At 39.6% G+C, this 17,754-nt stretch overlaps 1 protein-coding gene across 1 annotated transcript in view; it reads right to left on the bottom strand.

The window, feature by feature from the left end:
- LOC140684671 (pinopsin-like) overlaps positions 1 to 17,505 on the bottom strand; it is an 82,873-nt gene extending 65,368 nt beyond the window's left edge. The window contains exons 1-2 of the mRNA XM_072933096.1: positions 17,158 to 17,505; positions 11,901 to 12,648 (exon numbers count right to left, since the gene is read on the bottom strand). Of these exons, the coding sequence (XP_072789197.1) occupies positions 11,901 to 12,252 (352 nt within the window). The 5' untranslated portion in view covers positions 12,253 to 12,648; positions 17,158 to 17,505. The remainder of the gene's footprint in view (positions 1 to 11,900; positions 12,649 to 17,157) is intronic.
- Positions 17,506 to 17,754: the final 249 nt, after the last annotated feature.

The raw sequence follows: 17,754 nt of genomic DNA, 5'->3' as shown, positions 1-17,754 counted from the left end.
CAATGCTCAGCAGCATTTAGAAAAGCATACATCAGGACTCTTAGAAAAGGAAAATAGAGAAAAGAAATAGAAAAGGTGGACAGGGAAAGATTGTTTATTGTTTCCTACAATAAGTAGGTTTTCAAATTAAATCATCAGGTTGCAGACTCTGAATAAACAAATGGGAGAAGGTAGTCCCTTTGCATAGTACATAGTTAATAAGTGGAATCCCTTTATATATTATATTGTGCATACAAAAATTTTGCACATTTCCTGACAGCAAGTGGAACGGGAGATAAACACGGGAAAACCTATTAGATTCAAAAGTACTGCTTCAGGGAAGATAGGTGTCCCTACACCTCAAATCAGAGGCTGTGGTACTATGTATTGGAAAAATATCACTGGATGCTGAAAATTATCGCAGCTTTAAGTTTAGTATTCTAGAAGAATAGCTAGGCAAAATACTGTGAATGGCATAATCTTGATATGCATACAAAAACATTTTGCAAGTCATAATTTAGTTATTGAAATTATAAGAAAAAACAATTACAGCACAGTAAGAGGCTAATACCTGCTTGTATCTGATATCAGTATTTCTTTTCCAAAGGTCTGAGAGCCCACAACCCTAGAAAAGATATTAACTTGTAAAACTCTTACTCATTCTCAAATTCTTTGTTAACCACTTGGTGCACTGACCTATAGAGACAAACTGTTCCATGAAGCAAACCAGATGGGGATATGCTACTATCTACTGCTCTTATCTCAATGTATATTAAGCTAAGGCTTTATCTTGCCTCATAACCTGCTTTCTACCCATTAGAAAAAGTCTATTTAAATTCTGACAGGTATATTTATCTGGCAGCTTTTCATCCTACTCCTGTGATGTGGTCTTAGCCTCTCAAGGATATTAAACAGAAACACATTTTCAGTTTTGAGAAGTACACCTAGTAAAGCAATCCTCAGTAAAATCATGCAGACATTGCTAGACCTTGGCCCTCTTGTACTGCCACATATTTTTTTTCTCTGAAAATTGAGCAGTTTAAAAACAGTGCAAAATTTAAAAGTTTGGATAAATTAGGGCAAATTGCTGTAGCATCCCCCAACACCCACATTTTTAAACTGCTGTGATTTGTTACAAAGAATTGCATGGAGAAGAGTTACTTGGTGCACCATAGTCAGTACAGAACGTATTGAAAATATACACACAAATGCCATGTACATATTCCACTCTTTCACTGAGAGGCAGAATTTGTAACTTGTCATCACTACCATATTAACTCCTACCCTGAAACTGTTTCTAGCTAACTCCTGCTGAGCTCACACTGAGGCAGACAGGGATGGCATCAGCCTCCCATGCAGTGCTCCCTCTGCTGCCAGCAATGGAGGGGAGAGCAGTGCCCACCTGCCCTGCCCTGGGCTGCCTGCTGCCAGTGCCCAAACAGCTTGTCTAATTTCATTAGGGTGATTAAACAGCCAGTCTAAAGAGGTCCCCTGGTAAATCCAAAACCAGCCTGAATGCAGAACACAACCCCCAAACTGTAAATCTGGAAAACAATAATGCTTCAGTGTGCACATTCACAGAAGGGTTAAGTCTAACCATTATGAATCCTAAAATTCTTATAAAGTCAAGTTAAACAGGATTATCTATGGCTTTGTAAAATTCATACCATTTCTGAGCTGAAAGCAAATCTTGTCAGATGTTAATGTGCTATCCCAGTACTCAGAGGTCTGTACAAGACTCAGACAACCCTTAGATATTAAGCAATAAAATGCCATATATGTGAATTAACTAATGGTTTTGAATTTTAGAAATTATCAAAGTCCTAACCTAAGCGAAGTTTTACATAGCTGCTGATTTATAAAGATGATCTATTCCTTATAAATTTTTTTTACAGTCAAGTCTTCTTTTTGATACCTTGTTTTCTGATAGTCACTTGGTCATGAACCAATTTCCACTGTTATAAATCTCTACAAAAATAATTCAACATAAAGAAGTTTCCTTTTTTTGATTCATCTGAAGCCTGTTGATTTTGATTTCTTTTTGCCATAGTTATCTACTATTTCTGCTCTTAATTGCATTAGTGAAACCAATAGAAACAATAAAAAATAGGAGCGAGGGACGGAAACAATAGAAGAAAAACAACACTAAAAAATTAGTAGGTAGTGAACGTCTGCCTCTAATAAAATACTGTGAAATAGATGTAAAGATTGCCAGCTTAGCCAAGTGAGTCCCTAGCCTTCTGCTTCATGGCTACTATTCTTTCTTAAGGCACAGCACAAGTTTGTATCCAGCCACAGGATGACACTGTACTTCCATCATATTGGAATCTTCTGTGAAATAAACTTAAGAAACTACAAACAGGAGAAGTAACATAATTTACCAACATGCAGGGAAGACTTGTTGGCTGAAATTGCCCAGAGCAATTGAGCCTGATGCTGATAACTGGCATGAGAAACCCTCAGCTGAAGCAGGGGAAGTCCCGCACAATGGTAGAAAAGATGGTACCCAGGTGACCTTGATTAGAGGCATTATCATCCAGACCATGGAGAGATGCCTGAGGAGTCAAGCAGCCCCAGGAACCTGAGGTTTCACCCTTGCATGGGGTGATCCCCTGACTGCATCACTTCATCCTCGCTGAGCCAGGATGGAAGGGAGGGAAGGATGGAGGGAAGAGAGGGGAGCCAGGTCCCACACTGCTTAGGAGGGAAAGCATAGGAGGAAAATCTCACAGAAATGGGATAGGGGCATGTTATGGGGGTGAAATGCCTGCTCAGAGTGGTACTCCTTGCATTTGCTGTCTGCAGATTTCAAATGTTCCTCCTGCCTGTATCAATTACGGGAAAGTCTGTAGCAGACAGTGGTAATTTTGAGCTAGTTTTAAAAAAACCCAAACAACTCATAACAAAACCAAATCCATAAATCTCCCAGTATTGGGAGGCATTTGGATTATTTAAGAAGTGAATAATGTTAGCTGAGAAATCCACAGAAGCAATTAAGTGGTCTGCAACCCAGTAGAGGCTGTAGTTTATTGACATTACTGAATTTTCAGTTTCAGAAGCTGTTTCTCAGCTAGTGATGATATGTAGAAAATCTCAAATGTAAACAGAAGAGTTTCAGCTTTCAAATACACTTATTTTTCTTTTTTATTGTCAGCACATTAATTTAACAAAATTATTTTCTCCCTTAATGCACTTTTAAAATTAGAAACATAGCAGAAACGCTAACATAAAAAAGCCCCAAGAAAAAGGAAAAAGAATACAGACCCTAATAATTGCTTTTAAGTATGAAGAATTTGCCACAGATGAGGGGAAATGAAGAATTTATAGTTATCACTTATTATTGTGTCATTATTTGGAACTATGCCAATGGTTCTGTAGCCTTTTTATCACTGAAAATATTGTAAGTTTGATATGCTTGCTGGACTGGAAGACTCTGCTTAAATGCTTCCTAAAAAAAGAAGATACAGAAAATTAATGTCTTGAGTTAAGAAACAGTTATTAGATATATAACTTGAATATGAACAGTCAAAGATAATACTCTCTCTCTGGCATACTTCAGGGGCTACAAAGGAAACTCAAAAGTTTTCCATAAAATACTGAATTTGGTTCACATCTGTCAGCATGAGGATGGTCTTTACAGTTCCTAAAGATTTTTAAACACATAGTTAAAAAAATAGCCCTTCACAAGCAAAGTCCATTGCTCTCTAATGTGGGGGGTTTTGACTGACTATTGCTTATTTACTGGCCTCTATTTTATTTCATTATACTCACTGAGGGACCAAAAAAAACAGCTACATTTTAATGACATATTTTTTTCACATGTATGTGACCTGACTACCAAAAGAGCTGGTTTCTGCCTTTTCTGAAATTAAAAGAAAGCCAGTATCAGGCATAACCTTGTCTGGGTTAATGTCATGACCCAGGATTAGAGAAAAGGGCCTGCAAATATCAACAATTAAACTTGAACTCTGGCAGAAATGCTGTTATATCATCTGCATCAGGGCTTAGAGACATGACCTTTTAGACTAAATTCACCATCAGGATAACTCTGAAAAAAAATCCAACATGGTCTCTGCCTTTAAACTCCTGTTTGAGGTGTCCATGTGAATTGATATTGTTTGTATATTTCTTTGTATAAAGTCTCCAGCATTCTGCAATGTGTGGCTATAACACAGAACCAAAAGTATGTGAATGTGCTGCAGGCATGGCTGCCCAATTGGAAAGAATCAAACACTGGCAGAAATCTGTAGTCACTTGCACATGCACAGAAACAGACCTTGGGCATGAGCAGAACACTTTTTTGCACTGACAGCTGACATTTGTACACAAAAAAATGCCAAAGGGGTGATCGATTTCCTTACAGAATTCTTTTGTTCTTCTGTCTCTCTTTTCAGGGACACACACACACAAACTGTGTGGTCCATCCTTCACTTTTATTATTTATGTTGTTTTCTTCTTCTATATTTTTTGCTGTTTTCTTTTGTACAGGCATTAGGAAAACAGACTCTAGATTCTTGATGATACAACAGAACATATCAGAAAACATTAAGGATGGCAGCTAAGGGAAAATATGTTTCCATCTACATGTGGCTGCTGGTACAAACTGAGGATGCCTGAGGATGTTTGGAGAGCACCCTCCAGCTCCTGTTTGAGCCATTGCTTGAATTTCTGCAGTGATGAAAGATGAGAGGAGAGTGGAGGAAGGAAGTGTGGGGGTTCTGGTACACTTCACAGTCCTACTGCACTCTGGTGTGGAGATGGGGTCCAGCTGGAGCTACCCAGACCAGGGAAAGGAGAAGCAACCATGGCTGCTAATACAGACACCTACTGCATACCACAGGATTTTAACACTGTTAGCATAACAGCTATAGTCTGTAACACCTTGTAAATGGGTAAATTGAATGACACTGTCCTGTTTCAGTTAGGGTAGAGTTAATTTCTTCTCAGTAGCTCTCATAGTACTATGTTTTCTATTCAGAATGAGAGTGGATAACACATTGATAATTTGGGTATTTTTGCTAAATCATGTTTATCCTTTTTTTCCTTGTCTCATGGTCTGCCAGTGAGGAGGTACACAATTGAAACTGTGAGGGAGCATAGCTGGAACAGGTGACCTAACCAAAGGAATATTCCAGATCATAGAACAAGATGCCCAATATATATAAGCTAAGAGGAGTTACCCAGAAAGGCAGCTGGTAAGGGTCTGACATTGATCAGCAGGAGGTGAGAAATCGCATTGTGCACCAATTTTTCCCCCTCTTATATTGTCATCATTGCTATTTTTTACCATTACTATTGCATTTTACTTTATCTTCAATTATTAAACTGTTCTTATCTCAACAAAATATTTTGCTTTGATTCTGCTCCCCATTCCACAGGAAAAAGAGAGGAGGGCTTGAGCAAGGGGCTGCACAATGCTTCATCTCCAGCCCAGCACACATCTTGGGTGATACTCTGCTGTAACCAAGGCAAAACCTTCTCTTATCTCAAGAAGGTGTTAAAGTGCCTAACAGAGTGAAGTCTCTGATTTCAGGAATAACATTCAAAGCAGGACATTAGGTCTTCTATTTTCACTTTCTTTTTCAAGGCATGATTTCTGCTTTATCATGTTTTCCAAAATGTTTTCCCAAGTTATCTCCCCACTTTAACCCTGTAAATTTAATGCAGAAGTCCAGTACTCATGCTCTACAAATTACCTGTAGAAAGAGCTAACAGCATTTTTCCTACATGATGAATTTGAGATTGTAAAATTGGTAAGAGGACTAGGACACCTCTTCATGAAAACATAGACATCTTAAAAATGTTCACTCTTGCACAACTATTCTAGATGATTTCAAGTTTGTACAGTGTTTAATGCCTATAGGAAGTAGAAATTCCTGGAAACATCCTGGAAGAAGATACTGAAGTGGGGAGGGAACTGTACGCAAAAGTAAGAAAAAAGAAAGAAAAAAGAAGTCATAAACACCCCATTTGTGAGAGTCATCTCATGACTTCAGAGAGGTACAGAGCAGGTCTCTGCCCCTGAGCTTGAGCTCTGTTCATAGTCCTTGGAGATAAAGGGGTGCATGGAGGACACATCTCCTATCACCCTGAAAAGAACGTCTCAGATGTGTTGAACAGTTTGCATGCTGACACTACAGATTTGGCTTTCTACTGATTATAGAAGAGCCTTGGGTTTTGGAAAATGTCTGGTTTTAGTCAGATTCCCATCTGTCTCTAAGGGGTTGAGCCTTTCATTTTTTTCATTTAGGTATGGTCCTGAGAAGTATATTTAATAATATACAACTACCTCATTGACTAGTTACTTAAATAAAAAGTATAGCAGGCTAACTTCCATTTCTCTAAAGAGAAGATGACAAAAGAGGAATTTGGATTATGTATCTTCTTAATAACTTGTATTTTTGTTTACTATAAAATCTAAGACATATCAGGTGCTGGAAATTACATAGAAAAATTCAGAATAAACTGTCAATTGCTAGACTATGTTAAAATAACTAAATCCCTCTAGGTCGTGACAGCATTTCTCCTTCTTCTCTTTTTTTTCTTTTTTTCTTTTCTTTTTTTTTTTTTTTTTTTTTTTAAGGTAAAGGGACTGTAAACACTTTTGACTTATTCCATTGCGTCAGGCACTGGTTCCCCCGCCTGTTTGAACCAGCAGATTATTTCCAATACTGACCAGCTGCTGAGGAAAGCTTGAATGGGTCACAATGACTGCAGGCGTAACAGAGTCTATGTACTTCAAACAGAATATTTTCAGGGTCTGTTGCAGAACTATGTTTTCCGAAGCAATACTGATTAGTTGTGTTTACTACCAGCTTTATTTATAGAAGTATCACCTTTAATACCATCCCAAGCCCACTGGAAAAGGAGCAATCAATGATAAGTGGACAGGTGAGGAACTGCTAATAGTGTTTTTGCACTGAGAGACGAGTACTTGCTGCATCAGAGCTCAGAAAACATCGGATGAGCTCTTGCAGGATCAAGCCAAGTGAAATGATGTCCTTTTGTGGAAAAAAACTGTATCTTTTCACAGAAGAGTAATTTATTACACCTGAGATCTGCACTGCATCGCATAAGCAGAGAGTTTCCAGTATGTTGGAAGTTTATACTCTACATGCAAGTACCTTAGTTTAATGCAGTGAGTCTAAGATACAGCATATAAAATCAAGGTAAAATACTAAGAAGAACATTATTTTTTTAAGGTCATGAGACAGCTGAACTTTAAAGCAAAATCATGAGAAGCTCCATTCCTCATTCATTGTGTTCCCTGGCAGTTTACAAGGGAATAAATCAATAACTACTTTCATATGACTGAAAAGATTATCTACCCACCAAGTTGAGTACAGGGTTTCTAAAAAGATTAAAGTCCTCATCTAGGTATGACTTTGAGTTATCAATGGACATTAGGACACATCTATATGCCTTACTTTAGTTCAAAGGGACTGTAACCCTCTGCTGCACCCAGGACTGACAGGATGCTGTGTGGTAAGACACAGACATCAAGTCACACAGCTTTTGCATGACACAGGCATCTCTGGCTCCTCTAGAATAGTGATGTTCTTTTACACAACACTAATCAGAATTCATTTTTTACAATGAAATATTGGAAACAATTTCTCAGGCAAGCTGCCAGGTATTTTAGCCATCATGAAGGTTAAGAAAGAGACAAACAATCAGCTGAAAACAAGAGCTTGTTCAACAGGCACAAAAATTTTCCTGCTACTAATGTGCCTTGAAATTTTTCCAGCATTAGAGTCTAGTGTTGGATCTCTGTAGCCAGACACAGCTTTGTCTTTCTCATATGTATCAATCTATTTAATATTTAATCCTGATATGACATGGCATAGAGTAGTGGTTCTAAGAATGAACTCCAGAAGTCCTCTGAGCTCAAATTCTGACTGTCCTACATGTTTGGGAAGTTTACATTAGTGCAAGTATCTCGAAAAAAGACAATTTTTTTCTGAAAGTTTGCATCTGTCCAGAGATTTGAAATGTTTAATAAGGCACTGTTCAGAGATTACATGTGACATGGTCAAAACTGCAAGACAAACCTAATCTTAGGATGGCATATCACTTCCTGTGTGTGTGGTCTCTATGGGAGTGCCTTAAAAATAATACATTTTTCCTAAATTAAAATCTAATGTTTAGTCATTTCATTATATATATATATATATCCTTTTTTCACCTTGCCTGCAAAGTTTACTGGGAGTTCAGCTGTGAAAATAGATCCTGTCCCTGTGTTACTTTCCACGTTTGCTTAAATGTATAACCATGAGCCTGTCGAACTGTGATGAAGTGGTGTGTAATGGCAGTTAATTTTAAAAATCCATCCATTTTCCCAACTCAGTGACATGTGCAATTTCCACTGCAGTGACCTACTTAACAGAGCTGCAATCAAGGATGAGCACCAGGGTAAAATCATTTACTGTGGGAACAGACCATGCTGTTTCTCCTCTAGCTCCATTCCTGGTGCTTCTCCAAATCAAGACCCAACAGCTCATACTTCCATAGCAAATCTCACAGTATTTAATTTTCTCCTTAAAATCCCCATTACATGCTTATTGATCAGCATCTGCACTTCCCATTAGCTTCCAAACCTTGTGCTTTCCACATGATTGATTTGAAATCACAAAGCAGATATAGGGATAGCAGTAAGTAATTAAACCAAAAACTACACTTTGTCCATAAATTTTCTCCACTGTGCCGATGGCAACCCCCTGGTGCTCATTCTTGGGTCATGGTTTTTCAGTGCCTGGGGTAGGCAATGGATTTCCTGTAAACAGCTTACTAGATTTCCCACCAAGTGACATCAACGTACATCGCACTGTCAGTACTGCTGGGAGGGTCATCAGATCTGCTCTCCAGATCACCTCCCAGGCATGTGATTTAAAAAAAAGGTAAGACAGTTAAGGGGAGGGGGGGAAGTGATCTCTCACCTTGTCCTCACATTTAAAACAAATCTCAGCTTCTTGCTTTCATTTCCTCAGGTTTCAGCCAAGCCACAGACCTGAAGGATAACACCTTCATGCTCCATTTGTTTTAAAACACAAAGGAGGCTTTCACTGTATCATAAAACAAGTGGGAGGGGGGGAAATGACCTTTAAAATACAGTTCTTTCAGAATATTTGCAAGAATGAACTGCATTTATAAATATTTGAATAGTTTGAATTTGGCTTAGGTGTGTCTTACACATCATGAAATAATCACCAAGTCATGAAGATTAGTTGCCCACTTAAAGTTTCTTCACGATTTAGAAAAATACTGCAGCTAGAAAAAAAAAAAAAGGCACATGCCTTCATTTATTACAAGGAAGTGCAATTCTAGTGGGGCCAATGAACTTAGAGCATCACAGAATCATCAAGATTGTAAGAGATCTTCAAGATTGTCTAGTCCAACCAGCAACCCAGCACCACGTAACTGCCCCAAAACCATATCCCTAAGCACTTAACATCATTAACGCTTAACATCATTAACTGTATGTTCCTATACTGTTGTTTATCCTAGTAGGACCATCTACTCCATGGCAAAAATAACCCCAAACAGATAAGAATATTGAAGCATTTATTCTTACCAACCTTGATGCTGAACTTCAGTTCTTCTTAATTACCTTTCCTGTTACACACCTCTATTCTGGATCTTGAGCATTAGGGCCCTTTCTTTTATCTTTGATGGGTCAAAATCAGACATGAGGAACCAAGGAGGGAAAGCTAATTTTTTACCTAATAAATGTACGAGATTTTTTTAGGAATATCTAAACAATTAATAGTGATATTTATCAACAGATAAAATTTGTTTGTAAAGACACATAAATATTAGGCAACCTTCTATTGTTACTTTCTTTTCCTCATGCTGCATCCTAATCAACGTTGTTTTAATTATAACTCTGCAAGCAAACTTCTTCATTATGTCCTTTATACACACTAATGAAAGAATACATATGAGTGCTGCAAGACTTTCACATGAACTATGCACAGTTTAATAACTACCTGCATTTAGGCTTCCTCAGCTTCCCAGGACACCCCACTGACAGCACCAACATCACTCAGAAGAGCTGAGGTCACCTTTGGCATTCTGGGTTTTGCTGTTTTGTTTGCTTGTGTGTTCCTTGATGATCTAATCAATTTTAAGAATTACAGCAGAAACTATCACATGAAAACAGGTATCACAATAGCACAGAAAGCTGCACTGCTGCCATGCATCCAATTCATATAGATCTGACTTTGAAGAATTATTCCGCAAACATAACACCCTGGGAGAAACTTACACATTTGCAGGTTTAATTCCACAGTCAGTGGGATGGTAACTCACATGTATTCTGAAAGAAGCCAGCACGCTCAAAAGGGCACCTTTAACATACCTTTTTTTCTAAGCCCTTGAACACCCACCTCTTTTTCCACATCTCTTCAAATGTTATTCCCCCCTCCCACTGGTAAAAATAAAAAGAAAGCTCAAAGTATGGAGTTAAAAAACAGTCCTGACATCTTTCTGCCTGTGAAAACTACTTACAAAAATATTGGAATATATAAACCACACAAAAATGGAAACAAGACCTGGAAGATGTCATTCATGTCTCAGCACAGACTAAACTGAGAACAACCTACCAAAACAAGCCAAGGTACTGTTGACCATAAAGTCAACAGTATTTTTGGATGGCCAAAGTAAGTGCCCTAATGTTACACAGCAATACTAACTCCTGAGACTTCACTTTGGGCAAAGCAGCAGTTTCCCAGGGGAAGCTGCCAGGATGAGTTAATGGTCATGAGTGGAGCACACATTTGAGCAAGGGACCGGTACTGGAGACCACACCACTGGAAGTAGCAAAGAGTTTGTGATTCAGATAGAGAACATGTGTTTGAATTCACCACCCAATTTTACATCAAGAGATGTGAGAGCATTTCTTCGGTCAAAGGGCCTGCACAAGATGTGCTGCAATCCAGGGCTGGAGAAGAGCCCGGAATGTGTTTGTCCTGTCCTCTTGGCCTGGTGGCACCAAACTAAGGATTTAGAGCAAGAGGGAGATGTGCCAAATTCCCTGGTCTGGGTTAGACAAGGATCACATCTCGACATGCACCACAGGCCAGTTCATGCTTTAGTGGATCTTTTTAGAAATGTAGGAATAAATGAAGAAAAGGGTCACTGCTTGGTGATGCAACTGGCATCTTCAAGCAACAGGCTTCATCCTTGGATGGATGAAGGCTGCCCTCTGAGTGTTCAATGTCTTTTATCTTCTTTTAATAATTAAAAAATCCAGTTATAAGACTTACATCTAGCAGTGCAAAGGATGGTTGCAAAAAAAAATTTGTCTGGAGAGGAGAACAACATTGAATACTTTTTCCCATCACTTCTGACAAATCTATTCCTGCAATTTAATTTTCTACTGAAGCTGCAAGCCTGCAAGTCTAAAATGAATGTTTTGCTTTGCAGAACAGAAATCATCTAATGATGAGAACTCACTATGTGGGACATGAGGAATTCATATTATAGATTGAGAGATAATTACAAATGGTAAATATAGTACTTTCAGGAGGCTTTGCCCATGACAGAAAGCATACTGAGGGACCTGCAGTTCAGTAATGGCACAGATTTTCCTGAAAAAGTGGTAATTATTATATACGTTCATACATTTAATCAAACTCTCTCCAGTGGCTTGCCTTTTTTTAGATTCCATTTTTAGCTCTTAAGAAATAAGTAATTTTGAAGAATGAGATATGTTAGGAATTATTTATTATATCTATGTTACTCTTTCATAAATTCTTTTTTTTTAAATGCTTTAAATGATGCAGGTCACTTGTGCTTGACCATAATAAGGCAATAAAAGTATCCTTCTGTTCAACACAGAAGAGCATTTAGCTCCCAATCACATTGCTTCATGCACCAGTGTTAAAAAGAAGAATAGTAAAGAATCATCACTGAACTCTTACCAAAGCAGGAATTGACAAAGCCATACCACCTACAAGCATGGTCCCCTCCAATCCATTTGCCACGGATGTTGGATGCAAAACTGAGGGTAGTGCCAGAGATGCACACTAACATGTCACTGACACTGATGTTCAGGAGAAGCATGTTGACTGGGTTACGCAGGGTTTTAAACTTGCAGAAGAGGATGAGGACAATCAAGTTATTCAAGAAACCAAAAAACAAGATTAATCCGAGAAAAACAGCCACTACTGTGTGCCCACTTCGTGAGAGTCCAGCCCTTGGCTCAACAGGATGTGCAGGTGCACCAAAGCTCAGGTTATAGATCCAAGTGTGGTTCATTTTGGACTTTGTCATGGATCAGTGATGGCAGAAAAGCAGGGTGCCCTTTGCAAAAGGGCAGTTGCTCAGGAGTCATTCCATCACAGATTAAATCCTCTCAGGAGCCTTGCGATCTTTGCTCAGATGAGATATCTCTTAGATGGTTATACAGGTGTGAAACACGGTATTGCAGCACAGAATTACTTTCCTTCACTGTGTCTTTCCAGGTGTCTGCTCTGCAGTAACTCCAGAGCAACAGAACCAAGTGAGCAATCATCTCAAATTCATCTTTCTTGTTTAAACCTAGGATAATATTAGATGATCTTTTTTGATGTTCAGAATGGAAGGTATCTTAAAAAGATGCTTCAGTATGATCTCCTCCTTCAGAGCAGACGGACAGCCCTATCCTTTCCTTTGACAATGAGTGTCTTTCTGAAAATACAGAAGAAACAAATGGTTAAAACCATTTGTTACAGCTCTTTCCACACAAAAAACAAAAAATAGGTACATAATTTACTAACAGTTCCTCCTATTTTAAACTGTAACAAATATCTCTAATTCTTTTCAGTTTTTACTCTGATTTTTAACAGAAACATCCATTTGTTTACATTTCCTTTGATGTTTTAAGCGATTTTTCCCTAGTTCACAGTTTCACACGGAGAAGGTCATTTGCACCTTCCTAGTAAAGTTCCTCATGTGAGAAAACATATCTTTTGCATCAGCTTCCCAGAAGAACTCTCTCTTCCTCCACATTAAGTCAATCTACCCCAAGTGAAGTTTCATTCTTGGCTTGACCTTAATTAAAATAACGACAAATTTAGGAGGAGAAGGTATTTCTTTACCCAGAAAGAAAAATATCAAATGCAGTCCCTCAAGCTCTCATGTGCACACAAAGGTTTGCAGATCTGTGATAACAATCTCTCTTCTCCCACATTTACCAGTGAACAGATGTCTTCCTTTATTATTTACAAAGCAGCCAAACACCCAAAGCCTCACATTTCTCATATCACAGGTGTAAATTTTATCCACATGCAGTGAATACATTGCTTGTGTGTTTTGTGAAACAATAGTGTTTAATGTGGATTCATAACTACGTAGCCTACCTTCTCTGTGGTTGCCAGCAAATTCTGCACAGAATGTTCCATAAAAATGGAGATGTGTATATGTGTACATATATATGAGTTTCCACTCCTCAGTGCAAAATGCATGATTATGCATAACTTGCTGGAGTAAAAAAATTTGAAAGCTTCTCTTTCATGTGTCACGTACTCCTAGAATGATTGCACACACATTAAAATGGAGCATCTCCTATATTACTCCTAACTGTTGTTTTCTGGAAATTGTCTTGTAAAATATGTATTTAGCATGGAAAATTGAAAGTTCTGTTTACCAAAGATTCAGAGGTTGCTTGCTTTTTTCTTTTATATCTTTGTGTCATGGTAAGAATTTAGAACAAAATTTTCTATTTCTCTTATTTCGCAAACTCACTGTGCTAAATGTTGCAGTGATTTTAAAGTCATATACAGACTGTCTTAAGGTTTTTTTCAGGTGAGTAAATTATGTACACTTCTACTGTTTAGTCATCTGAAACACTGATGCTTTCTGATTTTTTCCTCCCCCTTTAGGAGGTACATGGTAATTTATGTTGGAAAGGCTCCCAGGTAGCATATCTAAGAGAAAGAACTTAAAATTTTAAGTCCTCTTCCTACAATTTTGTAAAAACAAATCTCCTACCCAATTCTGGTTACAGGTTATCGAAGGAAGCTAACTGGGTCTCACCATCAATATACTCTAAATTGTACATAGTGTTTAAAAGAACAGAGTGAAAATTTAGTGGAACAAAAACCAAACCTTAAAAATATTCTTCTGAGCATTTCTCCTATGCAAATAGGCTGAGAGAGTTGGGGTTGCTTAGCCTGGAGAAGAGAAAGCTCTGGAGAGACCTTGTTGCAGCTTTTCAGCACTTAAAGGGGACTTTAGAAAAATGGGGGGAAACTTCTTAGCAGAGCCTGTAGCAAAGGGGTAAGGGTTTAAAATTAAAGGCTGGTCAATTTAGGGTCAATAATGAAGAAGTTTTTTACAACAAGGGGGGGTGAAACACTGGAACAGGTTGCCCAGGGAGGTGTTAGATTCTCATCCCTGGTAGTGTTCAAGGTGAGGTTGGACAGGGCTCTAAACAGAGTCTTCAACTCTGAGCTGATGATGTCCTTGCCTATTGCAGCAGGGCAGTTGGACTAGATAACCTTTAAATGTCTGTTCTAACACAAATTATCCCATGATTAAAAATTTAGCTCAAAACATAAATAATAAATTGTAGGTCTATTATACAGTCATCCTGCATTCTTAAAAACATACCAAGAGTTCATATTTACAGTGCTTATAAAAGGGCATTTTATAAGCATCCAGGAACTTATAAAAGTCACTGGATGGGACTCAGCTGACCAAAATTTAGCAGTGTGACACCAAGTGTGCAGGCCCAGCCCAGTGCCCAGATCATTTCTCCACTGACCACTAGTCACACAGCTTTAGCTGGGCAAGTTCTGCCCTGGTGTGTTGGGAAATGAGACCTTAATGAAGACATGAAGACATGCAGGTCCTGAAACCTCAGTGCAAGACACATTTTAAAATTATATTACTCGATATCAAAAGATTACAAACATGATGAACAAAGATGAACTTCAAAAAGTTTTGGGTGAATTTAGGAGACAGAGGTCTGCAGAGGAAGACATCTGAAGATCTGGGCTATGTGCAAGTAAGTTATTTTTAGGAGCTCATGTATAAAGTTCTATGTTTTTACAGTTGTGGATGAGGTAAAAACTACATTCAGATTTCAGAAAAGCTTCTAAACTCCCATACTAATCCCTTGAAGAATGGGTCCAAGTTTACCTAATGTTAGCATTTAACTGAATAATACACATTATTGTTGAAAAAACACTTGTAGATGAGCTTTTGTGCTAAAAGGTTCACTTGATTTTGTGGGGTTTTTTTTGTTTTGTTGGGTGTTTGTTTGTTTGTTTGTTTGTTTGGGGGTTTTTTTGTCCCTCTGGAGAGATTGCTTGGTTTAAGAGAGGTTACTCTGGAACTCTATAAACCCTGTCTTACTCCGCACTCCCCAGGGCTCCATGACCTAGAAGGACAGCCTGAACCCTCCCAATTCCTAGCAAACTCAGGAGCTTAAAGGATTGCCAATTCTGCTTCTCAAAAAATGTTTAAAAATCCCAAAACAATACAACCTACTATTCCACCCAAGACAAATAAATGAGCATCCAGCTTGTCCCCTTGAATTTGTCAGAGCTGACAGGGAATGCAAAATATACCCAAAGTGATACAAAACATATGGCCAGGTGAAATGGGCCAAAAGTTTGTTTAACGTCACCAGCTATGAGATGCTGCATCTGTTAACTGGTTCTGACAGTGAAAGTCTAAAGATACAACAAAAACAGACACCCATCACTGCTTGTATTTTCTCTGAAGTAGTCTGCTGGAAAAAAATGAGGTTTCAGAAGATGTTAGATCAGCTTCTGGGAGCACAGGCTTTAATCCAGAGACTGAGAGGCTTCTTTTAGCACTTGACACCACACATTAGTTTGAGCAGTGAAGCTGGTTTATTTCCCTTCTCACTTTACTACCAAATAAGTTATTGAACACATTAGCTTCACAGGTTTCCAGCTGGGAGATTTCTTAACCATCTTCTCATGCAATTTTGTGCAACATTCCAAAGATGATGCTTAATTCACTTTAAATATTTAAATCTGAAGAAAATGCATAAAATAAATAAAATCAAACTTCATATTACTAAAAAAAAAAAAAAACCCTACCCTTTTCCATCATATCTACATTGTTCTCTTGGGATATAAAGGAGCTATAAAAAACCCTCGTATATTTACATAGCCACACAATCTAAATCAACACGTTGTTCCCTTCATATAAAAATAAATTTTACAATAGCTGTTTTCCTTCATTTAACAACTCATATTTCTAATGAAAAGTTAAATTAAGAAATAAACAAACAAAAAGCATCCAAACCAACCCCCTTACATAACATTTCAAAGACAATCCCAGATGAAATTTTATGACGGAAGAATCACTTTTCTGACCTGCTAACAGAATTATGACAGCAATAGTGTATTGTTAAATGGACATACATTTAAGCTCATCTTCCAGATGAGAAACTGAATTGCTTTTAACAGAAAACATCCAAAACCAGAAGTATCATCTGAAACAATTCTTTTAAAACACATCTGAAAGATGGGGATCTTAATTGGACTTCACAACACTTGAAGTCAGAATTCCCATCTGTCTGGACTACTTTTCCATGCTCCCAGCCACACTGCAATATTTCAAGAGATCCAGAGAGAGGTCTTTAGAACTAAGCTAGAAGGCTGAGAGGAGGTTTTATGGTTCAGAAGTTTGGGTATCTCCCAGCTCCCACAAAATCTCCTGCCTGTGGAAGAATCTCTTGTATGCAGATCGCAGACTTACTTTCAGCAGTTCACGTTCACGGCACAGACAGACACGTAAATGAGAACAACATAAGTACAAAACATGTGCGATGAAGTTCACACGTTTGAATGGCGTACTATTTATTCAAGGGGAAAATCTAAGTGTGGCAAACCCAAGCTTTTGAAAAAGAAGCTACTTTCATTTAGTATACTGAGAGTTAAGGCAGCCCCTCTTACGTACAAAGAGGAAGTTTACGCGCAGAAATGTCTATGCTGCGACATGAGGCACACGCACTCCTGAGCTGGGCTGAAGCCATCAGGAGCGTCCCAGAGCCCAGCCGGGACGGGGGCGGCAGCGGGGTCTGAAAGCACCACCCAGATGCCAGGCTTCTAAACGCTGCACCAAGCAAAAACCTCTCCAGCCAACCTCCGCTTAGGATTCTTCCTTCACAAACTTTTTTACACTTCTTGGGGAGGGGAGGGTGGAAGAAAAACCCACCTGTGTCTTTCATCCACAGCAACCCAAAGGGAAAACAGCTGCCCAAGCCTGCGGCAAACACGTCCCGAGAGGCAGCACCAGGAGCCCCGGTACCCGGGTTGCCCTCCCGGGCGGTGGCCGCCGGCTGCCGGGAGCGGACCGCGGAGCCGCAGGGCGCTCTCGCTGCGCGGGATGGAGGCGGCGGGCTCGTCCTGCCCGCTCACATCCTTCTCCTTCTCCCCTCCCCGGTGGGCTGCGGGGACATCCAGCTTCGAGAGGGCCGGGGAGAGTGGACAGATGGCTTTGCTAAGATAAGGAATACGAGCGAGGCGCATCTCGTCCCGCTCCTGCCCGCGGCTCCCGGCGCAGCCCCCGCAAGCTCCGCCCGCGCCGGGGCGGTGCCGCAGCCGGAGCGCCCGGCACGGCGGGCACCCAGCGCCCCGAGACCCGCACCCAGCGCCCCGAGACCCGCACCCAGCGCCCCGAAATCCGCACCCAGCCCCGAGATCCGCACCCAGCGCCCCGAGATCCGCGCCCAGCGCCTCGCAGTCCGCACCCAGCCCGGCTGCCCCTCCTGCCCCGGGGATGCTCCCTCAGGACATCCCTGGTGGTTCCAGC

Source organism: Taeniopygia guttata, chromosome 1 (assembly GCF_048771995.1).
Source record: "Taeniopygia guttata chromosome 1, bTaeGut7.mat, whole genome shotgun sequence".
Lineage (NCBI taxonomy): Eukaryota > Metazoa > Chordata > Aves > Passeriformes > Estrildidae > Taeniopygia > Taeniopygia guttata.
This window is presented reverse-complemented; position numbering and strand designations above follow the sequence as displayed.